This window comes from Nyctereutes procyonoides, unplaced genomic scaffold, assembly GCF_905146905.1.
Source record: "Nyctereutes procyonoides isolate TBG_1078 unplaced genomic scaffold, NYPRO_anot_genome, whole genome shotgun sequence".
Taxonomy (NCBI): Eukaryota; Metazoa; Chordata; class Mammalia; order Carnivora; family Canidae; genus Nyctereutes; species Nyctereutes procyonoides.
The window spans coordinates 25114181-25142141 of NW_026575132.1; the positions used below are offsets into that span (position 1 = coordinate 25114181).

The window sequence follows — 27961 nt, forward strand, 5'->3', positions numbered from 1 at the left end:
TCAGATTTTCTACTTCTTCCTGTTTCAGTTTTGGTAGTTTATTCATCTCTAGGAATGCATCCATTTCTCCCAGATTGCCTAATTTGTTGCTATAGAGTTGAACATAATCTTGGTATCATATCAGTTCAGGTTTTGATCTCAGGGTCATGAGTTCAGGCTCCAGGTTGGGCTCCATACTGGGTGTGGATCTTACTTAAAAATAAATGAATGAAACTAAATAAAATGAATGAATGAATGAATGAATGGAGCAAATTTTAAGGTTTTTAAAAAATATTTTGGTTCTACTTTCAATTCCAGTAAGAATTTAACTTCAGAATTCAATTTAAATCAATTATTCAGGGCAGCCCGGGTGGCTCAGCGGTTTAGTGCCTCCTTCAGCCCAGGGTGTGGTCCTGGAGACCCGGGATTGAGTCCCACGTCAAGCTCCCTGCATGGAATGGAGCCTGCTTCTCCCTCTGCCTGTGTCTCTGCCTCTCTCCGTGTGTCTCTCATGAATAAATAAATAAAATCTTTTTTAAAATAATTAAATTATTCAACTAATTTCTTTTTTAAATATTTAATTTAATTTATTTTATTCCTTTTTAAAAGATCTTTATTTATTCATAACACACACACAGAGGCAGGGACACAGGCAGAGGGAGAAGCAGGCCTCCCCCAAGGAGCCCGATATGGGACTCAAACCTGGATCCTGGAATCACACCCTGAGCCAAAGGCAGACGCTCAACCCCTGAGCCACCCAGGCATCCCTATTTATTTGATTCTATAAGTATTCTCTTACACCTAACATGGGGCTCAAACTCACAACCACCAAGATCAAGAGTTCCACCGTCTACATCTGAGCCAGCCAAGTGCCATTCAACTGCTTGATATAAATTAGAATCTCAAAACTTTTCTTTTCTTTTTAAAAAGATTTTATTTATTTATTTACTTAAGAGAGAAAGAGAGACAAAGAGATCAAGCAGGGGGAAGGGCAGAGAGAGAGGGACAAGTAGACTCCCTGCTGAGCAGGGAGCCTGACACAGGGCTTGATCACAGGACCCTGAGATCATGACCCGAGCCAAAGTCAGATGCTTCATCGCTGAGCCACCCAGGTGCCCCTCATGTCTTATCTTTTAAGCCCCCTCCCATGCCAAATTATTTTAAAGAATTTGAAATACCAAATATGCACAGTGTGACACACATACAAATTAATATTGCTACTTTTATTGTCTCAAACAATTCTGCATGTGATTCTAAATCTTCCTGAAGTTGATAGATAACTACCTTCCAATGAGAAGACATTGGAAAATTATCTTCCTGAGTACTAGGGTTGGGGATGGAGGGCAATTCCTTAGGTGACTGAGGCTTTTGGACACTATTTTTCTTTTTTTGTAACTCTGTCAGGCTGAGCCCCTTTTTAGAGCCACTATGATGTAGACTCAAACACTTACAAGGTGTGGACCAGATAGCCCACGGCCTGGGGCTTGAGTCCCACCTATCATAATTCAATTTTCATCTTTGTCACTAATCACTACCTACTCTATGGCACCGCTTGTTTGGATTCAGTGTATTGTCTATTTGCTGTTTCATTTTCTTTGAATTCTCTCTAGGAGCCACACTGCCTTGGGTTGAGTCGTGGCTCTGTCAATTACGGTTGACCCTTGAACAACACGGGGGTGAGGTGTGCTGACAATCCCCTCTTTCCTGCACAGTTGAAGATTCCAGCATAGGGGTACCTCGTTGGTTCACTGGGAGGAGGATGCGACTCTTGATCTCAAGTTCATGAGTTAGGGACCCACAATGGGTGTAGACATTAGTTAAATAAGTAAATAAACAAAAAAAAACGAAACTGAGCACTGGTTTAAAAAAATAAAATTTAAGTATAACTTTTGACTCCTCCAAAATTTAACTACTCGTAGCCTACTATTGACCCAAAGTCTTACAAATAACAGAAACAGTTAACACATGTTTTATATGATCTATGTATTATATACTGTGTTCTCCCAATAAAGTAAGCTAGAGAAAATGTTGTTAAGAAGTCATAAGGAAGGGTGGCCCAGCCGTTTGGCGCCTGCTTTGGCCCAGGACGTGATCCTGGAGTCCCGGGATTGAGTCCCACGTTGGGCTCCCAGTATGGAGCCTGCTTCTCCCTCCTCCTGTGTCTCTGCCTCTCTCTCTATGTCTATCATAAATAAATAAATAAATAAATAAATAAATAAATAAATAAATCTTTAAAAAAAAAAAAAAAAGAAGTCATAAGGAAGAGAGGCGCCTAGGTGGCTCAGTCGTTAAGTGTTGGACTCTTGATTTCGGCTCAGGGCATGATCTCGGGGTCTTGAGATGGAGCCCCGCATTGGGCTCCATGCTTGGCAGAGAGTCTGCTTGAGAGTCTCTCTTTCCCTCTCCCTTTGTCCCCCCACAAAAAATAATGTAATTAATTAATTAATTATTTTTTAAAAAGAAATCATAAAGAGAATACAGTTAGAGCACTGTAGCATATTTACTGAAAAACATCCACATATTAGTGGACCAGGCAGCTCAAACCCATGCTGCTCAAGGGTCAACTGTATCAGCTGTGTGACATTAGGAAAGACCCCAACGATTTCTCAGCCATAAAGTGCAAGGAAAAAAGATCCTACTCACAGGGTTAGTCTGAATACTGAATGATTGCACACACGCGTGCAGCCCTCCAGAACAGTGCCAGGCCTCCGGTGAGCGAGGCTGAAAGGTTTGCTGTGATTGTCATTGTTACCACCATTGCTCTCATATGACATCCAAGTGGGTTCTACGCGTGTGAGGCCATATCTGACTCAAGGCCACAACTTCCAAGGTCAATCTGGCTTTTTAAAGCTTATTGTTGTTGTTGTTGTTGTTGTCGTCGTCGTCATTGTTGTCTTAGTAATCTCTATACCCACCATGGGGCTCAAACTCACCACCCTGAGATCAAGAGTCACATGCTCCTCTGACTGAGCCAGCCAGGTGCTCCCTAAAGTCATCCTAATGACCCATGTCACCTCCCTGTCATATCGTATGCTCCCTCTGCAAGATAATACTCCAGGCATGGTCTGAGCTCCAGCCCACCATTGCCTCCAAGGTCTGGGTGTTTTGTGAGGTGTGTTGATGGCCCTTTAAGAGGCGGTCTCTGGCATCCGGTTGCCAGGGAGACAACTAGACACTGACGGGGTAGCTGAAGGCAGCATGTCCTCTAAACTTCAATCCACAGGTGGGAAGAGGGCTGCTGGGATGGATATTGGAGCGGCATCTCCTCCTCTTCTCCCTCATGATCCTCCCTGGGGTGGCCTTGGAGAATTCTGCTTTGGGGACCCCTGTCCCTCTCCCCAAGGTTGCCATCTCAGCCTCTCCTCCCTCCCTAGGCCACAGAGACAAGGACCACCAGCCTCCAGCCCAAGGGAGCCTGGCAGCCCCAGAGGCCAATGCTGAAGCCATCCACTTCCTCAGCAACCTCCGTGAGCCTGGACAGTGGGGGCGGTGGGAGCGCGGGGGGCAGGGGTGCAGGGTGCAGGCCCGGCTGGTCTCGCTGAGCCTTGCTGGCCCTGGCACTCAGAAAGGGTGCAAGGCCTATTTGTTGATAATTTTTTTAAGGACTTACTGTTTAATTATTTATTTATTTGAGAGAGAGTGAACCAGTGAGCGAGTGAGCGAGAGCCCAGAGGGAGAGGGAGAAGCAGGCTCCCCACTGAGCAGGGAGTCCCAGGCAGAGCTCCATCCCAGGACCCTGAGACCATGATCTGAGCCGAAGGCAGATGCTTAACCGACTGAGCCACCCAGGCACCCCCTATTTGTTTATATATATAATTTTTTTGAAGTTCGATTTGCCAATATATAGTATAACACCCAGTGTTGAAAACTGTGGAGGGAAGACCCCAAGGCCACGGGGACTGGCGGGGGGGGGGGGCAGGGAGGTCTTCACCTGCTGGGGCCAACGGAGGGTAGGCAGGAGCTGCCTGGGACATGGGGGATGAGGAAGGGGTGGGTGCAGACTGTGGGGCCCTGCTGGAGGGACAGTCAGGGAGTTGAGGCCCAGGACCTAGGGCTTCATCTGTGCCCACGGGACCCTCCCCCCACAGAACAGGAGGAGCTGCAGATGTTGATGTTCTCTGAGACGCTGGCCATGGTCTCGGACACGGGGGAGCCCGAGGGAGAGCTGACCATTGAGGTGCAGAGAGGAAAATACAAAGACGAGCTGGGCATGATGTCCTCGTGCATCCTGGTGCACGCCTTCAGCCGCGGCTTCATGGACAGAATGCTCTGCGGGAACTCCCTCCTGGGCAAGCTCCCCCGCCCCCACCCCTAGGACCCTCGCTCAGGACCCACCCTGGGCTTCACATTGGGACCAGAAGGCAGTAAAGCGGGTGTGTTTAGGGGGGTGATGAGGAAGTTGATCACAGACTTAGGGCAAGGAAGCCACTTAGTTTTCCCTGTGGTCTCACTCCGCCTGACTTGTCCAGCCTCCCGCCACCCTCCCGCCTGGCCTGTCCCCGGTGATGGGGTGACAGGGTGACGGTGACAGCAGCCTTCTCCTCCCGGCCCCAGGTTACCTGTCGTGGAAACTGCATATCATGGAGCAACATAGTCAGGAGTTCATCAAGGTACCTCCTAGGGCCCCAGCCTGGACCCCAAACTGGGGTGAGAGAATGGAGACCCTGGGAGGGAGGGAGGAAAGAACATGGGCAGGGGTCAGGGGCTCAGTGGAGGTCACCCCAACTCTCTTCTGGTTCCTCTGCAATCCTCACCATGCATAGCATGGAAACCAACCCATCCGGGGCAGCAGGTTGCTTCTCATGACCTTCTCCTAACACAGAAACCCTGGGTCCAGTCCACCCGGGGCCTCCTCCAGGCCCAAAGCCCAGCATCTCTCTGGGGGCCCCATGGTCTGGCCTTCCCAGAGCCTGGCATTTCCCAAGGGCCTGTCACCACCTTGCCTCCAAGGCCTCCTGCTCCTTGCCTCCCGTGCCCATCCCCAGCCACCTCATTGACTTCTGGGACACAACCGGTTTTACACACTGGAAACCACTGATGCCCAAAAACTTTCCCGCAGAAACCATCCCCATCTTTGAAAACCTGTATTCTGAAGCGCATTTGCCTTTTCACTTTGTATGACATGATCACATGCCTTCTGTTCTTGAACCTCACTACATAGGGAAGACCTTTCTACAAATTTCCCTCTGTTTTCTCATTCATAAAGGAGAACAGGCACAGTGACCTGGTGTTGGGGGGGCGCTGTTCGGGTGCAGCGGGGTGAGCTCCTGATTCTCCCCTTGGCCCTTAGTTTCACATCCTCCCCATGGAGCACAAGATGAGTTTGGTGAAGCAGGATGACCAGCTGACCATGACCAGGAGCGTCAAGGAGGGTGAGGTGAGGGTGAGAGGCAGGTAGGAGCTGTACCCTGCGTCCTCTTCGAAGCCAAGGGGAGGGGGGTGTGGACTGGGTCAGGCCAGAAGCCTGGCAGGGAGACTCAGCAGGGACCCTAGACGTGCCCACGCTTGGCTTTCCCATCCTCCCCACCCCTTCCCAGATCCATGTCCCCAACCCAGATCTCTCCTGAACAGGAAATGAAGACCGAAGTGACTTTTTTCCCGGGGAGCTCAACCGTAGGCTTCATCTCCCAGGCTGCCAACCTGGTATTGCTGAGGGTGATGGCCTGGCGGCAGACGGTGCCCAACAATGCCCGCTTCCTCGCCTTGGACACGGAGGGCAAACTGTGCTACTCCACTTACGTGAGGGGTCTCTCCGGGTGGGGGAGTTGGCCTGGGGAAAATCCGAAGGGGCGGCGAGGTGGGCTGGGGTAGGAGGGCGGTGGGCTGGGCCCATGCAAGTGGGACTTGCACGGTTGTCGGCCGATCACCATCACGAGTGGCGCAGGAGGCCTGGAGTGGAGGGACCCAAGCTGGGAGCAGTTGAGAGAAGCAAAGCTTGTCGCACAGAAGTCAGTCCAGGAGACAGAAACACAGCAGAGGGCTGCTTTGAAAGATATTTTTTTAACGCACCATTTCCAACTGCACTTAAATGTTCTTTGATTATGTCTCAGACCTGAAGGGTTCCCCCCCCCCTTTTTTTTCCTTTTCTTGTGGTTAAAACTTCATAATCAACATACCTAGGACTTCCTGCAATGTGGGAGGGTTTTTTTGATTAATTAATTAATTTATTTATTCATGAGACACAGAGAGAGAGGCAGAGACATGGGCAGAGGGAGAAGCAGGCTCCCTGTAGGGAGCCTGATGTGGGACTCGATCCCAGGACCCCGGGATCACACCCTGAGCCGAAGGCAGATGCTCAACCACTGAGTCACCCGGGTGCCCTGCAATGTGGGATTTTTTTTTTTTTTTAATGTGGGATCTTTAAAGCTGTGCCTCTAAACACACATTCTGGGGCTAATTTGTAAATGACATTCTAGTCTTTTCTATCATGACAAACGTGACAAACAGCAATGTGTTTGACACTAACAAGCCATGTCACTCCCCCCTCCACCCCGCCTTCTTTGAAACACATGTTTTATATCAGCACTTTCTGCCCATGGCCGCAGCTGCTCCAAGGGTTTAAGTTTTCACAACAGAGCAGCCTGCCTGCAGCCACAGATCTCAATCAACCCCCCCCCAAAAGCATCAGGTGCCCCTCCCTCAAATAGCCCAACTCCCCACTCTCCCTGCCCCCCTTCCTCACCCCTCATCCCTGTAACTGAATCTGCCAGCTGGAAGCAGTTGGTCATCGAGATGATGCGGGGAGGGCTGGGGTGCAGCAACGTGGGGGGGGGGCTCCACCCACTTAAGTGCAACTGAAATCCCGTGGTGCCTGAGGATCTGGACAGCCAAGAGTTGCTTATCACTGATAAACAAGGAAGGAAGTGGCAAGATGTGGAAAAGGGCCAGGGTGAGATTTGGGGGAGATCCTGGTTGGTGGGCATCCCCCTCACCTCCTTCCCTCCTTTTTGGCTGCTGCCAGCAAGCCCTGGGCTTCCAGACCATTGAAGTGGACCGCCAGCAGGTGCGAGTGTTCATCGTGGAGCAGACCGTCCACTCGGTGAAAGGTGTCCCCAGCTCCTGTCAGTTTTACCTGCTCTCGGACGGGTGAGCTACTGACAGTGGCGGCCAGGGGGCAGTGTGGAGCGGGAGCATGGGTGCTGGACCGCGGGGCGGCCCGGGCTGAAGGGGGACTACTGTCTGTGGGATGCCCCCAGGAAGCGTGCCCCCTTGCTTGATCCACACCACTCACTCTTTCTTCACGTATTTCCTCCTGCACCATGCGCAATGCCCACGCATTCACCTGATGCTCACCAAGGAGCCCTGAATGGCTGAGCCGGTCAATGCTGACCGGCCGAGGCCTAAGGCCTAGCCGCCCAAACAGCTGCCGGGGCCGGGGGGCGGGGGCCGTAATGCTGAAAAGCAACAAGTTTTGAACAACTTGACATTAGATAGAATCCATGTGCTGGGGGAAAGCATCCTGGCACACTGCCAAGCTGTCAGCAGCCCGGCACAGGCACCAAATTATGAGATAATTTGGGGTGGGGGGTGGGGGGTAAGAATTTACTTCTTGAAATTTCCAAAGAGGTATTGATATAATAATCATTACACTGGGGGGAAAAGTAATTGGATTGTTGGCTTTCTTTATTTGATAACTTAGCATGTTGTTTCTTTTTTTTTTTAAGATTTTATTTATTTATTCATGAGAGACATACAGAGAGGCAGAGACACAGGCAGAGGGAGAAGCAGGCTCCATGCAGGGAGCCCCAAATGGGACTCGACCTCAGGATCCCAGAATTCCAGGACCCTGGGATCGCAACCTGAGCCGAAGGCAGATGCTCAACCACTGAGTCCCCAGGCGCCCCTGGCATGTTGTTTCTATCTTGAGTGTCCCCTAGCTGGAGGCTCATGGTATTTTTGGTGCTAAAGTTCTCGTGCCAGCCCTGGCACACCAGCACACATGTCCAAGGGCATGAGCAAGACCCAGTTTGAAAAGCAGGGGCTGCTATCTGGGGGCCTAGACATGAACACAACCCTGGAACTGAAAGATAAATAGGGGTGTTGGGGAAGCAGCAGTAAAGGGAGGCCCCCAGGTCGCCCCTCAGGGGAGCGGGCTGGTCTGGGAAGACTCCCACTCTCACACGCGCGTTGTATTCCAGGCACCTGGCCAAGAGAATCCAGGTGGGTTCCCCCGGCTACTGCATGATCCCCAAGATGCCTGTCTTGAGGGAGAAGGGTGAGTGAAGCCTCTGGCTGGGGGAGAGTGAGGGAGAGGTGGGAAATCCTGGGGCCCCCCAGGGTGCAGAGGCTGGGCTGAGTGTGGGATCAGAACCTGAACCGGGTGGGGGAAGCTCTGCCCCCCAGCCCCTAACCCCAAGGCCACTAGGGGAGGCTCCTTGAGCAGGGAAGGCCTTCCAGCCATCTGAGCAGAACCCCGGGGCTTTACCGAGCCTGCGGGTGGCCGGTGTGGCCGTTCTGGGGCAGCCCCTGTGTATCCGGGAAGGTTCTGGGGCCAGCGTGTGCAGCCTTCCTCTCTGCCCACCCAGAGGAGATTGAGCCCCGCCCGGTATTTGGGAAGAAGCCCCTGGTGTGGGAGGAGGATCTGGAGCTCTCCTCGAGGTTCCTGGACCGGAAGGTGAGGGGGGCTGCAGCCAACCTGGGGTCCCCCTCTCCCGTCGCGGAAGCCTCCTTGAAATGAATCCCGTGAAGGCGGGGAAGCCCCGCGGCGAGGGGTGCGGGGCGCAGGGAGCCGAGATGGGGACGGGGGGTACCAGGGGGGCGCGGGGTGCCGAAGGGCGAGGGGTGCCGAGGTGGGGGCGCGGGGTGCTGGGGAAGCGGAGTGCGGGGATGGCACGGGGTGCCGGGGTGCGGGGTCGCGGGGTGCCGGGGGTCGCGGGGTGCCGGGGGCGCGGGGGGTGCGGGGTGCCGGGGGCGCGGGGGGCGCGGGGGGCGCGGGGGGCGGGGTTCCCGGTCCCGCTCAGGCTCGGCCCCGCCAGGAGGAGCTCCGCGTCAGGCACGCCGGCTACCTGCGGCAGCACCCCGAGGCCCGGGCGCTGGTCGCCGACTTCCTGCTCTTCCTGCTGCTGCGCCAGCCCCGCGACGTGGTCGCCTTCGCCGCCGAGCACTTCGGGCCCTTCGCGAGCCGCCGCCCGCCGCCGCCCGCCCTGCGCTCCTCCACCCGGCGCAGCCCATTCCGCTCGCCGAGCCCCGGGCGCCCCCCCGCCTAGGGCCTGCGGCTGCGGGTGCGGGTGCGGGAGGCCGGGCGTCGCGGGGACGCAGCGGGGACCCGGCGGGACTCCCCCCGGAGGCGCGCCTTACCCGCTGTGGGTTTTTTTTTTTTTTTTTGCGGGGGCGGGGGTGGGGGGAATAAATGGGCCCCGGCCCCGCGCTTCCGCTGTGGGCGCGGGAACCTTCCCTGGCCAGAGTCTTGTCTTGGCTTGAAAAGAGGAACAGGGTTAACAGGGTTCATCAGCGAATCTCAGGCTTCTTCTGAGACGGTATCATCAAATCCCTATATCATCAGTATCCCTGTATCATCAATATCCCTATAACATCAATATCCCTATTTGACAGAGAAGAAAATAGAGGCGCGGAAAAGGTTAAGTAGCTTAGAGGCTTAGTACTTAGGGAATGGGAGTCGGACCAGAGCCAAAACTCACGCTCTTAGTCACCAGGTTAGTAGGGACGGACGGGCAAGGCTTCTGGGCACTCAGAATCCTTCTGGATGCCACTAATAGAATGAATTACCCTGCTTCCACCTCCCCATCCCCCCACCCAAGAAAAAGAGCAGGGCTTGGGGGGGATCTGGATGACCAGCGGCCTCACTCATCACTTCTGAAGCCTCCCAAAACACCCGGGTCTCCAGCTGTCACACACCACCTCCTTTTCCCCTGACACACAGGAACCCCCAAACTGCGTGCAAGGTCCCCAGTTAATGACTCCCTGAGAACAAAGGAGAGGCAAGGGATGATGGGGTCCTTTAGGCTCCTCCTTATACAATGTCAGTACAGCCAATGGGCTGGCCACGGCTCATTGGCAAATATTAGGCAACCCCCTCCAGGACAGCTGGCAAGGGGGGGGTGCAGTCTCCATCCTTCCATGTAGGCACTCATGGGCGGGCATCTTCCAGCTGAGGGACCCCCCCCCCCCCACCAAGAAGCTCTACCCGTGATGACGGTGGCTGCAACTCCAGACTCAAGGTAGCAAGGCCCATGAGTTCTCCCTTGAGTTGAGCCTTAAAGAATTTTTAACAACATCTTTTATTGTCCCCAGTCCTTATTTCAAAAGAAATTCATGTTCACTAGAGAAATCTGAACCAAAAGAAAAAAGTGAATTCACCCCAACTTCTCAACCTAGAGGTTTTTTGGCAAATATCCTCTTTACTCTTTTTGATGCGTAAAAGTGGCCTGTGTTCCTTTAGCATGTACTCTGTCAAGGAGTTTTTGGACATTACCTTTTTTTTTTATTCTTGTAGTTGTGGTACAGCATTATATTAGCTTCATGTTAAGCACTTGTTTTAAATTCTTTTTTTTTTAAGTAATCTCTACACCCAAGGTGGGGCTCAAACTCCTGACCCCAAGATCGGGAGTCACATGCTCTTCTGACTGACCCAGCCAGGCGCCCCCACGTCAAGCACTTTTATGTAAGACGTTTGATCTGGTCTTTAAAATTCCGAGGGAACTTTTTTTAAAACAAAAATGAGACCATACAGTAATACATGCTCATTAACTGATAATTACATACTTAATTATGTTCCTTAAAAGTTTTAAACATAAAAAAAAGAATTTTAAACATTCCAGATAAAGCTGGAAACTTCTGGCCCCAATCTTCTCATGTTTTGTGACATTTCCCCCCGTATTAAAGCTGGCTTTCTTTCGTTTAACAATATATTTTGAAAGAGTTCCATGGCATTACACAGTCTTCTATTTTTGATGGATCTACCATAATTTTTTTTCAAAGATTTTATTTATTTATTCATGAGAGACACACAGAGAGGGGCAGAGACACAGGCAGAGGGAGAAGCAGGATCCCTGTGGATCCACCCGATCCACCCAACTCGATCCCAGGACCCCAGATCACGACCTGAACTGAAGGCAGATGCTCAACCACTGAGCCACCCAGGTGTCCCCCTACCATAATTTTTTTAGAGATTTATTTATCTATTTGAGAGAGAGAACACGAGCAGAGGGTGGGAGGAAGGGGCAAAGGGAGAGGGAGAGAGAGAGAATCCTCAAGCTGACTCCCCACAGAGCGCAGAGCCAGTCTTGGGGCTTGATCCCAGGTCCCTGAGATCATGGCCTGAGCCGAAATCAAGAGTCGGTCACTTAACCTACTGAGCCACCCAGGCGCCCCTAGACATGTAGGATTTTTATTAATGATCAGCTAAAGCATTCCAGGCAGAGAAAGTGGTGTGAATGAAGAGTAGAAGTAGGAAGGCAATGTGTATTTATGGTCTAGAGCAGTGCTGTGCCCCAGAACTTTCTGCAATGATGGGAATGTTCTGTATTTGTAATGTCTCACACGATAGCCATTAGCCTTATGTGGCCACTGAGCACTAGAAATGTGGTTAATATGAGTGAGGAACTAGACTTTGCTTTAATTTTGGTTTCAGTTTGACCAAATGTGACCCCCAGCTGCCGTATTGGACGGCAACAGCTCTAGAGGGTAAGGTGTCTCCATCCAACCTGACACTCAGCTCAACAAATACCAGGTCCCTTCCACGTGCCAGGAATGTTCTGGTCAGTGACAGGACAAAAGCTCCTGTCCTCATGATGCTTACAGGTGGCATGGGGAGACAGATAAACACAAGAAGTAATTTCATATGTGCAGTTTTGGAGATTTATGGGGGGAAAAATAAGGCCAAGTCTTGGGTAGAAAGTGACTCAGAGTTGGAGGGTTGAGGGTGGAGACTTCAGAGAGGGCCTTCCTGGTGTCTCGGGTGAGCTGGGACCTGAATGAATAACAAGGGGTCAGACCTGTGGAGAGCTGTGGGAAAAGCACTCCAGGCAGAGGGAACCGCAGGACGAGGGCTCCTGAGCATGGCCCACTGCAGTCAGAGGGCCAGGAAGGCTGGAGCACAATAGGGCAGGAGAGGTGGGGGGACAGAATGCTCAGTCATCGTGAGGTAGACGGGCCCGGGTGGCAGAGGGCTCCCCACCCGGGCAAGTTCATTTCATCTGTGCAGAACTGAAACCCAAGGGCTCAGCTCAGTGCACCCAGAACATTCCGACAGGGCTCCTGAGAGTCCCCTCCAGTCCCCAGTGCTCAGGCAGGAAGGAGGCCAGTGACATCTGACCCACTGACATCCTTCCTCTGCTGAGCTCCCTTGTGTCCAGTGACTCACGAATGAGCCCACTGCCCCGCCGCCCCATGACATCCTTTGCAAAACGGGTTCGTTTTTCCATCTTATGATTTGCCCCCCAGAACTTCGATGACCCCTTCCTCTCGCTCCCTCACCCCAAAGCGTATATGTCTCTGGGTGGAGGAGAATCAAGCACTGAGCACTTACGAGGCACCAAGCACTGGGCTAGGATCTGGGGGTACCGTGGGAGCATCAGGGCCACCCCAATCCGCGTGGCCCACACTCAGCCTGGACCCCAGACCACGGGAAGCGCCGAGAAGGAAACGCATACCTGGGACAGTGGTGTGTAACGTGCACGGGACCAGGCGTGGGAGCCCGGGGTGGAGGGCAGCGGGCAATGAACGACAATATTATTACTGAGCGAGCGCTAGGTAGCACGTGTTGTTTTGATCCCTCTACACACGGTAATTTGTGAGATTCTCACAACAGCCGTGTGAGGGCGGATCTAGTCTTGTGCCCATTTTACAGATGCAGGAAAGCTTAAGGCCAAGACCATGCACTGGCTGGTGGCAGAGCCAGGATTTGGGCCCAGGGATCTGGCTCGAGTACACGTGTAAATTCACTCTGATACACAGATCAGATGTGGCTCTCTGGACACAGATCTCAGTAGAGAGAAGACGCATCTTCCTGCTGCAGATACTCCCATAGTAGGCTGGGCTGTACCCCATCCTTCCCCTTCCCCGAGCTCCCAGAAACTGCCCATTCCCTCCCTGCTCTCCCAGACAGCAACCTCACTCCTGTGGCACATGGCAAGGGCGTTGCGCTGAGGGAGCCCACAACCCAATTCTGGAGAAATCAAGGAGGGCTTCCTGGAAGAGGTCACCCCAATGCTGCCTCCTGAGGGACATAAGGCCGTTTGCCAGACAAAGGGTGTCAAGGGTGCTTGTGGAGGAAGCAGCATGTGCAGAGTCCCAGAGGTGAGAGGGAGGGAGCCCTGAATGTTCTAGCTGCCGAATCCAAAGGCTTGGGTGGGCAAGTCTGGGAACCAAACCACCAGAGGCAGCAACGTTTGCAGCAGAAAACGCATCTGGGGTTCCGAAGGACTGGCGGTGGCTGCGGACTTCGGAAGCCCATTTATAGGAGCAACCATCAGGGCACCCGGGGGGGGGCTCAGTGGTTGTGCATCTGCCTTTGGCTCAGGTTGTGATCCCGGGGTCCTGAGGTCGAGTCCTGCTTGGAGGGAGCTTGCTTCTCCCTCTGCCTATGTCTCTTCTCTGCCCCTCTCTCTGTGTGTCTCTCATGAATAAATAAAACCTTAGAAATTAAAAAAAAAAGTGGCGGGCAGGGAGCAACCAGCTGCAGAGTGCTAGGTGCATTTCTTGGGCTTCACAAACACTCTTTGGGGTGAGTACTTTTATTATCACTACTTTCCAGGCAAGGAAACTGAGGGCCTAAGGAACTTACCTGAGTCACAGAGCTAGTAAAAGTAAGATTCAAACCCAGGCCATTTAATTCCAGAAGTCCTGTTTTTTGTTTTTTGTTTTTTTTTCTTTTCATTTTTTTTTTAATTTTTATTTATTTATGATAGTCACACAGAGAGAGAGAGAGTAGAGAGAGAGAGAGAGAGAGAGAGAGAGAGGCAGAGACACAGGCAGAGGGAGAAGCAGGCTCCATGCACCGGGAGCCCGACGTGGGATTCGATCCCGGGTCTCCAGGATCGCGCCCTGGGCCAAAGGCAGGCGCTAAACCGCTGCGCCACCCAGGGATCCCCTTCGTTTTGTTTTTAATCAATGTTATTGAGGTGTAATATCCATTCAATAAAACCCACCTTTTCTTCCACTTTAAATATTAAGATCACTGCAGATTCCCACATATCTGTAGGAAAAAAATAAAGAGAGATCTCATGTACACTTTGCCCACCTCCCAACAGTGCTAACATCTTGCAGTACTCGTTATACAATATTACAGCCAGGATTTTTTTTCTCCCACTTTTTGGGAGGTGCCAAGATATATATAAAATTTACCCTTTAACCCTCTTTAGGTGTATAATTCAGTGATATTAAGGCTATTCACACTGTTGTGCAACCATCACCATCATCCATTTCCGGAACATTGCTAGTGTCCTAGACTAAACTCTAAACCCATTGAAGAGGAACTGCTCCTTCTCCCTTCCCCTAGCTCCTGGAAATCATCGTTTTACTTTTTGTCTCTATATGTCTGTGCTGAGTACTCATGTAAATGGACTCATACTTGTCCTTTTGTGTCTGGCTTATTTTACCTAGCATAATGTTTTCAAAACTTATCCATGTTATAGTATGTACCAGACTTTCCTTTTTATTTTTTTAACTTTTTAATAATACTTTATTTACTTATTTGACAGAGAGAGGAGAGAGCAAGCCAATGGGTATGGTGGAGGGTAGAGAGAGAGGTGAGGGTGTCTATGGGAGGGTAACTTGAAGGATCCTTTTGGTATTAGAACTGTTCAAGTATCTTGACCTTGGTGGTGGACCCACAAACCTACACACGTGATAAAATTGTATAGGACTTCACACATACACACACATACAGACACACACACACACACACAGATGAGCAGAAATAAAACAGGAAATCTGAAAATGATCAGTGGATTATGTCAATGTCAGTATCCTGGTTGTATTGAAACTAGGGGTTTAGGGGCACCTGGGTGGCTCAGTCGATTGAGCAACTATCTTCGGCTCAGGTTGTGTTCCCAGGGTCACAACCTGAACTGAAGCTAGATGCCATACCCACTGGCGGCCACTAATCTGACTTTCACTTCCAAAATTTTGTCATTGCAAAAATGTTCTGTAAATGGAACAATATATTTGTAACCTTCTGAGACAAACTTTTTTTCACTCAGCATGATTTCCTGGAGATTCATCCAAGTAATTGTATCAGTGGTTCGTTTCTTTTATTGTGGAGCTGTATTCCATGGTCTGTACAGCCATTAGTTTAACCATTCTCCTGTCAAAGGACATTTGGGCTAATTCTAATATTTAACTATCACAAATAACACTGGAGGGACGCCTGGGTGGCTCAGCGGTTGAGCGCCTGCCTTCGGCTCAGGGTGTGATCCCAGAGTCCCAGGATAGAGTCCCACATCAGGCTCCTTCCATGGAGCCTGCTTCTCCCTCTGCCTATGTCTCTGCCTCTCTCTCTGTGTCTCTCATGAATAAATAAATAAAATCTTTTAAAAAAATAACACTGCAACTTATATACAGATTTTTGTGTGTATGTTCACACTTATGTTCAAACCTATGTTGGTTTTAGTTTCTCTGGGATTAACGCCCAGGAGTATGTTCTACGGTTTAGATACACCATAGTTTGATTAACCCTTCCCCTAGTAAAGGACAATGTGGGTTGCTTCCAGTTTGGGCTATTACAAATAAAGCTGCTATAAGAATTTGTGTGCACATTTCTGTGTGAACATGAACCATTTCTCTGGGAAAAAATGCCCGACAGTGCAGTTGCTAGATCATATGGTAAGCTGCATTTTTATTTTTTTAAGAAATCCCCTAACTATGTCCAGAGTGGCTGTAGCATTTTACCTTCAAATGAGGGATCTAGTTTCTCCACATCATTGTCAATATTTGGTATTGTGACTGTTTCGTTTTTCTTTTAGCCAGTCCAATAGGAGTGTAGCAATATCTCATTATGATTCTAATTTGCAGTTCCCTGATGGCTGACGCTGAACATCTTTCCATGAGTTTGTGTGCCATCTGTACATCCTATTTGGTGAAATGTCTGTTCATGATTTTTGCCCCTTTCTAACCGAATAGCTTGGTTTTTCACTGTTAAGTAAGTAGTAAGAGATTTTTCTCTTTGTCAGATATGTGGTTTGCAAATATTTTCTCTGAGTATTTAGTTTGTCTTTTCATCCTCTTAAAAGGACCTTGCACAGAGCAAATGCTGGTAATTTTGTTGAGGCCAAATTTATCAATTTTTTTCCTTTATGGATCATGCTTTTGGTGTTAAGTCTAAGTCTTTGTCTAGTCCTGGATCCTGAAGATTCTCTCCAACTTTTATCTTAAAATTTTTAGTTTTATATCTACTTTTAAGTCTGTAATCCATTTTGAGGAAATTTCTTCATGAAAGCTCACCCTAAACCCACAGGGTTTAGGATTCAGCGGCAGTTCCAGGTCCAAGGGGACTGCCATGGAGATTTCTGGAGCTCTAGCTCAGTAGCTCCCCACTTGCTGAAAACTCTGCCAGGAAACTCTGCTCTTAACTATCACACTGCACTGCCTCTTCCATAAGGTAGAGGTTGGGCAGATATTGATCAGTTATTAATCAGTTATCCTTGCTGAGTCTACCCTAGTGTTCTCCAGAGAAACAGAACCAACAGAAAAATATAGATGATAGTGCGCCTGGGTGGCTCAGTGGTTGAGCGTCTACCCTCAGCTCAGGTCCCCATTGAGTCCCATGTTGGGTTCCCAGCAGAGGAGCCTGCCTCTCCCTCTGCCTGTGTCTCTGCCTCTTTCCCTGTGTTTCCCATGAATAAATAAAATCTTAAAAAAGAAAGAAAGAAAGAAAGAAAGAAAGAAAGAAAGAAAGAAAGAAAGAAAAAGAAAGAAAACAAAGATGGATAGATAGAAAGATACTAAAGACTTGGTTCACATGAGTATGGAGACTGAGGAGTCCCAAGATCTGCAGGCTGGAGGCCCAGGTACACTGACGGTACATGCAATTCCAGTCTGAGTCCGAAGGCCCGAGAATCAGGAGAGTCAATGGTCTAAGTTCAAGTCCAAGGCAAGCCTGAGGGCAAGAGAAGTTCTCAGTTCAAACACAGGCAGAGAGAGTGAACACTGCCTTACTCAGCCCTTCGTTCCATTCAGTGGGTTGGATGAGGCCCACCCTCACTGGGAAGAGAAATCTGCTTTACTCAGCCTGTGGATTCCAAAGTTAATCTCCTCCAGAAATACCCTCGCCGACACACCCTGAATATCTGACCAAGTGTCAGTGCACACTGTGACCCTGTCAAGTTGACAATAAAAAGTAACCATCACAACATCCTACCCCAGCCCCAACCCCAGCCATCCCCTACAAGCCCAGATAGTGATTGGGAAATTTGAGACTGTGCAGCTCATTGAGCAATAGGATTGCACAGTGACAAACCATGACGTTCCTCTCTCCACTATGAATGACCTATCATTCACTCTTTCTCCCATACCCCCACCTCTCCAGCCCCTCCAACCTCCCCCATCCTTGAGGAGCCAGGAAATTGGTTGCCAAAGCCTCCCACCCGACTCCCAAGCTTTGGCTAAAGTGTTTGAGTCAACATGGGGATCCATCATGTCCTAGTTCAGGTCTGGGCCTGAGAGGTTGGCCCTGTTTTCTCTGGATCCTGAGATCTCAGACCTTGGAGCTGGAACCCCCAAAGATTGGTTTTGAATTTTCTTGGCAGGAAAAGAAAGCCACAGGAGAGAGGACAGGAGTGGGCACGGGAAGGAGAAGGCCCTAAGGGAGGTAAGGCACACTACAGGCAAGGAGAAGCAGTCGGGACCTGGAGAGTCTTACCCGCCACCCCCCCCCCCCCATTCATCCAGAGCTTAGATTATAACCCTCAAGTGGAAGCCAGCCTAAAGGAATCTTTTGTTTAGATTACACAGTATTTTCAATGTTTTTAGCCTATGATTCAAAAAGCATATGTTGCATAAAACTCAAAACCTTCCAATATTCTTGACAAATCCGAAGATGTGGTGACAGTGGACACACCTTCCCCCATGACAATTGACTAGAACTCTGGAGGCACTGCCCTGTTCAGGCAGTGTCCCTTGTGTTGCTACAGTCACCACCACTCTCTGTTACCCGCCGCCCCCCCACCCCCAACAATGAGGCTCAGCACCATTTCTCATTTAACACTGAACCACCAGCACTGTTTTTCGTACTCCCTACCTGTCTTGTAGGTTATCTTACCTGCTTGGCCTTCTTGGGCATCTAGTTTTAACCTCTCAGCTAGTCTGAGCCCTTCATGTAACAGAAGAAACAAGTTTAGAGAAAGGGCTGGCCTGGTGACAATCTTAAGTGAGTCAGTGGCAGGATCGGGACCAGAATTCCAGCGCCACGTTCTTCTGAGGCTCTCTCTGGCCCGAGTCATCAATACACGTCCCTGTGGCACTGCCTGATGATCTTCCCCTCTGAGGCACTCAAGGGGAAACTGAGGCTTGGTAGCCATCAGGACTCCCATTGCCAGGAACTCCAGACTGAAGTGAAGGGCCTGACTGCTTGTGTGGGGTGGGGTGGGGGGGACAGCCATGTGATCTGGACATGAACGCCCAAGTAGCAGGAAATGTCTTGAAATCAGAGCTGGCTTGGGAGACACAGAATATACGGCGCCTGGCAGGAGGCCAAAAGTGTTGTGGGCCCCAGGCCAGGAGGGGAACGAAAGTTCCTGCATTTTGGTCAACTAGACTCTTCCGCCAGAGCTGGCCACTTCTGCCTTTGGAAAGTGTTTCACAATGTATATGAGGACAGCTGAGATCAGCTGAGGAAGGCTAGGAGGGCGTGAGCTTTCCCGCTGCCACGCACCGGCACTCAGAGGGGAAGCATGTGCTGAGTAGCTGCCAGCATCCTACTCACACGCAGACGGTGCCGGAGCTTGCCGTCCTCATGACAGGTGAGTAGTCCCTCCAGGGTCAGAGTCTGGGAGCGGGGGTGGCGGGAGGCGGGGAGAGTCAGGGAGGCAAAGGGGCCCCCGAAACCCCCGTGGGTGTCCTGTCTTGACCCAAATTCTGGACACCAGCCTGGGCCTGGGCTCCTTGCATCCCCAAGGGCATAGCATCCTCTTTGTATGTTTGGAACTTACCTGGCTCATGCAGGAGCAAGAGCGAGGCCACGGGGCTGGCACACTGGCATCAGCATGCGCCCCTCAGAGCCCAGTGTCCCCCTCTGCAGCCTTTGTAGCGGGAGAGCTCTGGATTTGGGAATCTCTGTGCCCACATGGAAGGAGAGTAACTCAAGAAGCTCTATTTCTACACATCTTCTGAGACATTTGGTCGGTCAGGGCGCCTGGGGGGCTCAGTTGGGGAAGCGTCGACTCTTGATTTCAGCTCAGGTCATGATCTCAAGACTGTGAGACTGAGCCCCAGACTGGGTGCTGAATGCGGAGTCTGCTTGAGATTCTCTCCCCTTCCTCTCCCTCTATCCCTCCTCATGCTCTCTCTCTCTCTCTCTCTCTCTCTCTCTCTCTCTCTCTCTCTCATTATCTCATAAATAAATAAATATCTTGAAACATTCGTTTGAAGGGTGGAGGTAATAGGCCCAAGATGGGAGTCAAGGGGCCCTGTTCATGTGAGCCTTAATTTCCCCACTTGGCCAGAAGGCTGTAGGAGAGAACAGATGGCTTTCGCCCTGGGCCACCAGAAAGGAACCAGTCACTAACCAAGCCTCATTGGGGCCCTTTGCAGGTGACAAGGACCCCCAAAGTCTAAGCAGGCCCAACTATGGCTCCATCTCCCACCCACCCAGCTCAGAGCCACAGCAAGAACCTCTCAGAACAACCTACCTGAGTGAGAAGATCCCCATCCCGGACACAGAACCGGTAGGAATGCTGGAAACCTCCTGGAGTCCTTCAGGATTGATAGGATGCTGTGGGCTCTCACAGGCGGGGGCAAGAGGTCTCCTGAAGACCATGGCCAGTCCCTTCCAGGTCTGAGCAGCAGTAACTGACAGCGGCACCTGCCCTTCCCTGCTTCTGACTTTAGTTCTTAGCTGGGGCAGCGGGGTGCGGGGTGGGGGGGGAGGCTTATTTTTTGTCTAAAAATTATCATGTGGCTTTCTGAATGAACCCCAGCTTTCTTATAGACAGAAAGGGCCCTGGGGCGAGTTCAGGTTGGAGCCTCGAGGATTTGGGGCCAGGCCAAGTCTCGGAATGGGATGGGGGGAGACCCTAGGCTCAGCGGACTCCAGAGAGGAGAGACTGTGGCCTGAGAAGGGACTGGGGAAGGACGACCAGGACCAGGGGAACTTGACCCCAGGAAAGACCCCCTTTGGGCTCTGAGGATCTGCTGAGTCAGGGCAAGCTTGAGGCCAACTAGTCAGGTGCAGGCAGGTTGCCAAATTGGATAGATCCAGAAAGCAGACGGATCCACTATGACTCAGCAAATCCTGCTGCTTCCCCCCCCCCCCCCCCCCCCCCCCCCCCCCCCCAGCCCTCCACCAACCCCTAGGGGTGGCAGCTCAGGGCCTGGGGAACAAGGGCAGGGCTGGCCAGCCTGGGCTGAGGAGCCCATAGGGCTGCAGCGGGGAGCGCGCCAAGGCCCACTGCTCCCAGCCCTGCACCCAGCACCTCCTCGCTTCACTCCCACCCACAGGGCACATTCAGCCTGAGGAAGCTGTGGGCCTTCACCGGGCCTGGCTTCCTCATGAGCATCGCTTTCCTGGACCCAGGAAACATCGAGTCGGATCTTCAGGCTGGCGCCGTGGCTGGATTCAAAGTGATTGAGTGGGGGCACCACGGGGAGGGCGGAGGAGACCCCCCAGCTTGCCACATTTCCCCAGGGTGGGCCACATGGCTGGGGTTGAGGGGAGCAGGCGTCAGGTTCAAATGGGCCAGAAACGGGTCCCCAGGGCTGCCCTACCAGGGTGCGGGGTGCATGGGGGTTGCTGGTCTCGCTCTGGCTCCCCTACTCTCTCCCCAAGGGGCGTCCTCGATCAGAGAGCACGGGAGCAGCCTGGGGTGTCAGGCCGCACCCCCACCTCCCACTGAAGGCCTCCCTTGCCTTCTCACAGCTGCTCTGGGTGCTGCTATGGGCCACGGTGCTGGGCTTGCTCTGCCAGCGCCTGGCTGCCCGGCTGGGTGTGGTGACAGGCAAGGACTTGGGTGAGATCTGTCATCTCTACTACCCTAAGGTGAGCTCGGGGGCCTGCACAGGGAGCACTCACAGGCCCCCCCACACCCCAAACAGCCATGTACAGCTTCCACGATCAAATAAATACACCATCTCAAGTTGGGCAGCTCAAGTCCATTTGATAGATGGGAAGACTGAGGCTCAAACTACCAGTCACAGACCATGAGGGATGTTAGTTACCTGCTCATTTTATAGGAGGGGATGTTAAAACCCGGGGAAGTGACTTGCCCAAGGTGCAGCATGGGTAGGCATTGGCTTGGGATGGTCATTGGCTGGGGTGGACACTGGCGACTCGGCTGCTGTCAGCGTCCAGCAGGAAAACGGAAACCATGCCACAAAGGACTTCAAAGGTGTTTCATGCAGGGATGAGGTCACAAAGGTGCTGGAAGAGCTGGGGGAGCCAGGGAAGGGATGTTACTCGGAGATCAGAAAGCTGCTGGGCAGCAGCCCAAGAGCCATCATCTGCTGCCAAGTTTCTGGAAGCATGGCCACCACCGTCCAAACCGCCACCAGTACGGCGGGAGCCCAGGCTGCCTGGTGCCCTTGCTGGCACCACTGCCAGAAACACCACTAGAAGTAGGGGGGAAAATGACATTTCCCCGCCTTTCAATCTCCCTTAATTGTTTCCTACAAACCCCAAGTGGGAGCCAGCTGGCGAGGCCGGCACACGTAGTTTGCAGGCCTCCAGCCCAGCAGGGGAGTGCCGGATATGGAAAGCCATCAGGCACCAACAAGTAGCAAGGACAAGTGGGCCAGCTTTGGTGAAGGGTGACCTCCTCCCCGCAGGTGCCCCGCACCCTCCTCTGGCTGACCATCGAGCTAGCCATCGTGGGCTCGGACATGCAGGAGGTCATCGGCACGGCCATCGCGTTCAGCCTGCTGTCGGCCGGCCGGTACTGCCCCAGGGGCCCCGGCGGCGCTGGCGTCCAGGCCCCTGTACCTCCCAGTCCCTTTCACCCTGCAGGCTCCTCCCACTTAGAGCTGCCGTGCTGTGTTGCCGGTGGCGAGCATCTGAGACATGCTGAAATTGTAGAGTGACTTGTGGAAAGTCACAGAGATGCAAGTGGCCACACAGGCTTCAGGACTGCAGCCCCCAGCGCGGGGCCTCGGGGGTCATGCCCCCCCACCTGCTTGGCCCTTCCTAGTGTTTTGTGCCATTTCCCCACGTCCAGCGCCCCTCTCCATTGGCTGCCTGGGGCTACTTGGGTCCCTGCTCCCAGGAGGCCAGACTCCACAGTGTCGTCCACCCCACCCCCCCAACGCCCCAGGGTGAGAGTCCGGGATCCCTGGCCCAGGCTGGGCTGACCCTCGTCCCTCCGGTTTCAGAATCCCACTCTGGGGTGGCGTCCTCATCACCATCGTGGACACCTTCTTCTTCCTCTTCCTTGACAACTATGGTGGGTGTGCCCCTCACCTCGGAGGGCCCTGGGTTGGGGGAGCCAGTGAACCTAAAAACCACACTCTGCTGGAACCAGAGAGGGAGAGCAAGGCTCCGGGTCCCCTGGCTCTGGCTGCGCGGGCTTAAGCAAGTTCCTTGGGCTTCTGTTTCTTCGTCTACACCACGGGGATGCTCCTAGCACAGATGCTGGGGCTGTGGCCAGGATCCACGCAGGAATACATGTTCAGCGCTCAGCACCGAGCCGGGCACAAAGCGCTAGAGATATTGGCCACTAACAGCGGCTCGTGCTACAATTTTTGTTGTTGCTACTGTGCCCTTTTTGCTTCCCCCTAGGGTTGCGGAAGCTGGAAGCCTTTTTCGGAATCCTTATTACAATTATGGCCTTGACCTTCGGCTACGAGGTGGGAGGCCCAGGCTGGCAACACCCCGCACCGTGTTGGTTCCTCTGTGCCCGTAGAGGGCCCCCTAGCGGCCAGGGGCGGGGTGCCCCCCCCCCAGCCTGACGAGGCCTCTCCCCTACAGTACGTGGTGGCACGTCCCGCCCAGGTAGCGCTTCTCCAGGGCCTGCTCCTGCCCTCGTGCCCCGGCTGCGGCCGGCCGGAGCTGCTACAGGCCGTGGGCATCGTCGGCGCCATCATCATGCCCCACAACATCTACCTGCACTCGGCCCTGGTCAAGGTGAGCAGGGACCGAAGGGGAGGGCGAGATGCCCTTGCCCCGCCCCCCTCCCACCTCCAAACCGGGCGCCCCGCCCGGTTGGCTCCTGCCTTCCTGATTTTAGGCGGGAAGTGAATCATTCTCTATTTATTCAACATGTAGCAAGAGAGCGGCTACTGTGTGCTGGGAGGGGGGGTCAGTGATGACAAGGGCAGACAGGTCATCCGCCTTTCTAGGGCTTGTATTCTAGAGGAGGAGACAGACCATGAGCAAGTAAACAGGTAAAGGAAAGAATTATAGATTGTGAAAGGTGCTTTGAAGGAAGGAAACACAAGTATGATAGAGAATGACTAAGCAGAAGCTCCTTTAGAAAAGGAAGCCAGGAAAGGCCCAAGGGGGTAAGCTTTGAGACATGAAAGATGGGAAGGAAGATCAGGGGAGAAGATATTCCAAGCAGGGCGGATGGCAAGTGCAAGGGCCCTGAGGCAGTTAATTTCTGAAATTAACTGGGCACTCACGGGGGGGGGGGGGGGGGGGACAGGAGGAGGGTCAGCTGACCAAGGCCGGTCCCAAAGCACCACGGAGAGGGCTTTAGAAAGAACTGGGGTCTGAAGAAAACATAGGGGGAAGTGTGAGGGTAGAAAACTGTGAGGGAGCTCTGAGGAACGTTGGCTCTTTCCCCCCCTCTGACCTTCATAGTCTCGAGAGATAGACCGGTCCCGCCGGCCGGACATCCGAGAAGCCAACATGTACTTCCTGATTGAGGCCAGCATCGCCCTGTCTGTCTCCTTCTTCATCAATCTCTTTGTTGTAGCGGTGTTCGGGCAGGCCTTCTACCAGCAAACCAATGAGGCTGCGGTGAGACCCACATCCCCACACAGCCACAGCTGCCCCCCTCGCACCCCCCCCCCACGCTCTACAGGCTCTGTGGGAGCCCCCTGGCAGCACATCTAAGCCCTTTGATGTCTGTCCTGCAGATCTGGCCCTGGTAGGGGAGGGTGTGTGTGACCTGGCCTCTGGCTGAGACCCCTTCCCCACTCTGCTGGGGAGTCTTGGCTGCCTCCATACCCCCGCAGGCTCCTAGGGAGTCAGACCTACCCCGGGGGCTGCAAGGCACAGACACCCAGAGGTGACTGGGAGGGAGGAGCGGAGTCTTGGAGGACCTAGCATTCCAGCTGTATCTTGAAAGGGGGCCAGGATTTGTCCAGCAAACCTCGCAGAGGGCATTCTGGGAGCAGGTGCCTGCCTGCCTGAGCCAGAGCGCACAGTTGGGGATGTGCAGGCTGCCCTTTTCTTCCCTGAGTCCGCTCTCCTGATAATCTTCACTGTTAGCAGATAAACAAACCATCACTCATTCAGCCAAGATTTACCCAGTATGTGTTCTGGGTCAGGCAGTGCCTGGACCCTGGGGATACAGCGGTCAAGGTTGCAAAGCTGCTCCCTGGCCCCCTGGGGTTTGGGACCCCCCCCCCCCCCCCGCCTGCCTCCTTTCTGAGCAGGTGTCTGTCACGGGGCTCTAACAACTGCCAGCCAGGGGTGGGTGCTTCCTGGATGCTGAGCACTGCGGCGGGGAGGACTGGCCAAGCCTCGGGGGCCACAGGCGCTGCCACTGCCTTGCTGTGCGGCCCTAAAGACCAGGCGGGTCTGGGAGCTGTGGTTAAGTGGGGCCGGTGAAGGGAGAGGAGGCCGTGGGGCAGCCTGAGTCCCTGCCGGCCAGCTGTGTCTGGGGTAATGCCAGGCCCTGACAAACCCCGCGGAACACTGGAGACCCGGTTCCCGCGGGAATTCTTCCCCAATCTGAGCCGTTGGCGGCCAATTCACGTTACGGAGGACACACACTGGTTAGTCGAGCAGACCGTACCGGCCGGTTCACCGCGGGTCACCGGGCTGGGCCCCCGGCCGAGGCCTGGGGGCTGGGTTTCTGAGAGCCCACCCTTCCCTCCCCCCCCACCCGGTGCCCGCAGTTCAACGTCTGCGCCAACAGCAGCCTCCACGACTACGCCAAGATCTTCCCCAGGAACAACCTGACGGTGGAGGTGGACATCTACCAGGGAGTAAGCGGGCGCGGGGGGCGGGGCGGCCCCGCGGGCTCGGGCCACGCCCACTCGGGGCGGGGCCAGTCCTGACCCCGCCCGCCCCGTCCCGTCCCGCAGGGCGTGATGCTGGGCTGCGTCTTCGGGCCCGCGGCGCTCTACATCTGGGCCGTGGGCCTCCTGGCGGCGGGACAGAGCTCCACCATGACCGGCACCTACGCGGGACAGTTTGTGATGGAGGTGGGGTCTGGGGCGGCCGCGGAGGGCCTAGGAGCCCCAGGTCACGGGAGCACCCCTGGGGGCTCAGCCGCCAGCCTCCCTGCTCCTAGGGCGGCCCACAGGGCGCTGCTGGAAGCCCCGCTGCATAGATGAGAAGGCAGATGCCGGGAGATGAGGCGATCGGCCCAAGGCCCAGACCCAGCTCCAGTAGCAGCCTTCATCCCACAAGTTCTAGTCGCAAGCATTCCGCTGCGGGAGTACAGCCGGGATCCCCCCTCGCCCCCCTTTGCTCCTCATCCGTGCTGTCTGCCACTAGGGTCAGAGCTGCCCCATTTCAGAGACGGAAAGACAGAGCCCCCCCCAGTGTGTGAGATGGGCTGAGGGATGCTGGAGGATCCCTCCTCTGGCCTCCTCAGGCCTGCAACCTACCACGAAAGTGCCCACCCCACCCCCCAGGGCTTCCTGCGGCTGCGGTGGTCACGCTTCGCGCGTGTGCTCCTCACTCGCTCCTGCGCCATCCTGCCCACCGTGCTCGTGGCAGTCTTCAGGGACCTGAAAGACCTGTCAGGTCTCAACGACCTGCTAAACGTGCTGCAGAGCCTGCTGGTGAGCCTGGGGTCCCTAGCACCCTTGCCCCTGCAGAGCTAAGCAGAAACTGCAGGTGTCCCCCATGTGGAGCCTGCCCCCCACCCTTAACACTGGTCTAAGCCCACCTTGCCTCTAATGCTCTCGCAAGTTCCACATGACCCACCACTGTCCCCACTGGGCAGATTGGAAAACTGATGAACACAGTTAAGCGACCAGTGGCAGAGCTGGGATTCAAACTCAGGCAGGCTGGGACCAGAGAGCCCCGCAAGGCTTTCTCCTGCTTCGAAGCCTCACATCTTTGGAGGGCGTAGAGCTGGGGAAACCGAGGCCCTGAGTGGTTAGGAGACTTGCCCAGGGCACACAGGCAGAGGATGACTGGAGCCCTGCTCCCCTCCTCCCTTCCCTGCTGTATTCTGAGGGCAGGGTTCCTCAGCTGCGTCCCCCTACTTCTCCCCAGCTTCCCTTTGCGGTGCTGCCTATCCTTACGTTCACCAGCATGCCAGCCCTCATGCAGGAGTTTGCCAATGGCCGGTGAGTACTCCCGTCCCAAGCACTGGACATCCAAGTCTGCATTTGATCCTCACAACCACCCAGAGGTAGGAATTGCCATTACTATCCAGTTACGCTCATAGAGGTTAAGCAACGTGTGCAAGGGCCACACAACTATCAAGTGTGGGGAACTAGGACTGGGATCTAGAGCCTGAGCTCCTCACTGTCTCATCTCAAATTCTGCTCTTGCCAAATCCTGCCAGTGTGGGGCATGGAGGGCCGGAGGGGGGGGGGCAGAAGGGAGCAAGGGGTGTGCTCCAGGTCCCACAGCGCAGAAAAAGTGGCTTTGTGTATCCCCTCACTCTTTGGGGGGGAGCTCGGGGCAGTGGGGAGAAGGGGGAGGTGCAGACCTGAGCCTCCCTCCTTGTCTCCCAGGCTGAGCAAGGCCATCACATCCTTCATCATGGCCCTGGTCTGCACCATCAACCTCTACTTCGTGGTCATCTACCTGCCCAGCCTCCCACACCCTGCCTACTTCATCCTCGTAGCCCTTCTGGCTATAGTCTACCTGGGCCTCACCACCTATCTGGTACTGTAGGGCCAGAGAGTGCCTAGAGGGTGGGGGAGGCAAGGAAAGGAGGCAACGGATGGAGAGCATTGGGGGAAGGGAATGCTCATGGAGAGCATTGGGGGAAGGGAATGCTCGGGGTTTCTGGGAGGTCTTGCTCTCCCTGGGCCTCACTGCCTCCCCTCCCTCAGGTCTGGACCTGTTTCATTGCCCATGGAGTCACCCTTCTGGCCCACAGCTCCCATCAACACTTCCTGTATGGGCTTCCTGATGTGGAGGAGAAAGGGAAGATCTCTGGGTGAACTCCCACGCAGTGCCCCGCTAGGGGGTGGAATGAGTGGGGCAGACTGGCCTGCTGGGGTGAGTGTGGAGACAGCAAGACCAAGTGGGAGTTTTGAAGGCAGCCCAAGCTGGGTACCATCAGGACCTGCAGCTTCCGAGCTCCAGCGAGTGATTAATCTCCAGTCTCGGTGTCCTCACCTGTAGAATGGGGACAACACCAACTGTGCAATGGACATAAAGCATTTTAACACAGTGCCTGACATTTTGAGACTTAAAAGTGATAGTAATTCCAAAAATATTTATTGGACCCCTATGGGAGCGACCTGACCGATGGACCCAGTTGGGGGCGAATGAATGCTGATGAGTGCTCAATAAATGCTAGTTCACTTCTCTTGTCCAAAAGAAGAGCAGGAGAGCAGAAGCTGGGAAAGCGCGACATCCTTGAACCATTAGAAGTGCTGTGCTCGAAGGTTCCTATCAAGCTGGTTTAAGCCTCAGACTTTCGGTTCCACCCGCAACCCGCTCTCCAGGCAGTAAAACGGAGGCGCCGTTGCCCCCTCTTCGGGCGCCAGGTCGCGGAACCCAAGAGTCCGTGCC

At 53.7% G+C, this 27961-nt stretch overlaps 2 protein-coding genes across 2 annotated transcripts; both read left to right on the plus strand.

Moving 5' to 3' along the window:
• Nucleotides 1-3177: 3177 nt before the first annotated feature.
• On the plus strand, nt 3178-9341 carry CATIP (ciliogenesis associated TTC17 interacting protein). Its single transcript, XM_055345428.1, has 10 exons — nt 3178-3202; nt 3354-3446; nt 4068-4268; nt 4534-4589; nt 5270-5356; nt 5551-5718; nt 6941-7065; nt 8118-8194; nt 8505-8593; nt 8955-9341. Exons 1-10 carry the CDS (start codon nt 3178-3180, stop codon nt 9183-9185), a joined length of 1152 nt encoding a protein of 383 aa, XP_055201403.1. The 3' UTR covers nt 9186-9341.
• Nucleotides 9342-18637: 9296 nt separating this feature from the next.
• Nucleotides 18638-27895, plus strand: SLC11A1 (solute carrier family 11 member 1). Its single transcript, XM_055345710.1, has 15 exons — nt 18638-18896; nt 19687-19820; nt 20593-20715; nt 21011-21130; nt 21916-22022; nt 22456-22526; nt 22862-22929; nt 23051-23206; nt 23885-24043; nt 25150-25239; nt 25339-25458; nt 25894-26043; nt 26483-26556; nt 26950-27103; nt 27274-27895. Exons 1-15 carry the CDS (start codon nt 18890-18892, stop codon nt 27382-27384), a joined length of 1644 nt encoding a protein of 547 aa, XP_055201685.1. The 5' UTR covers nt 18638-18889; the 3' UTR covers nt 27385-27895.
• Nucleotides 27896-27961: the final 66 nt, after the last annotated feature.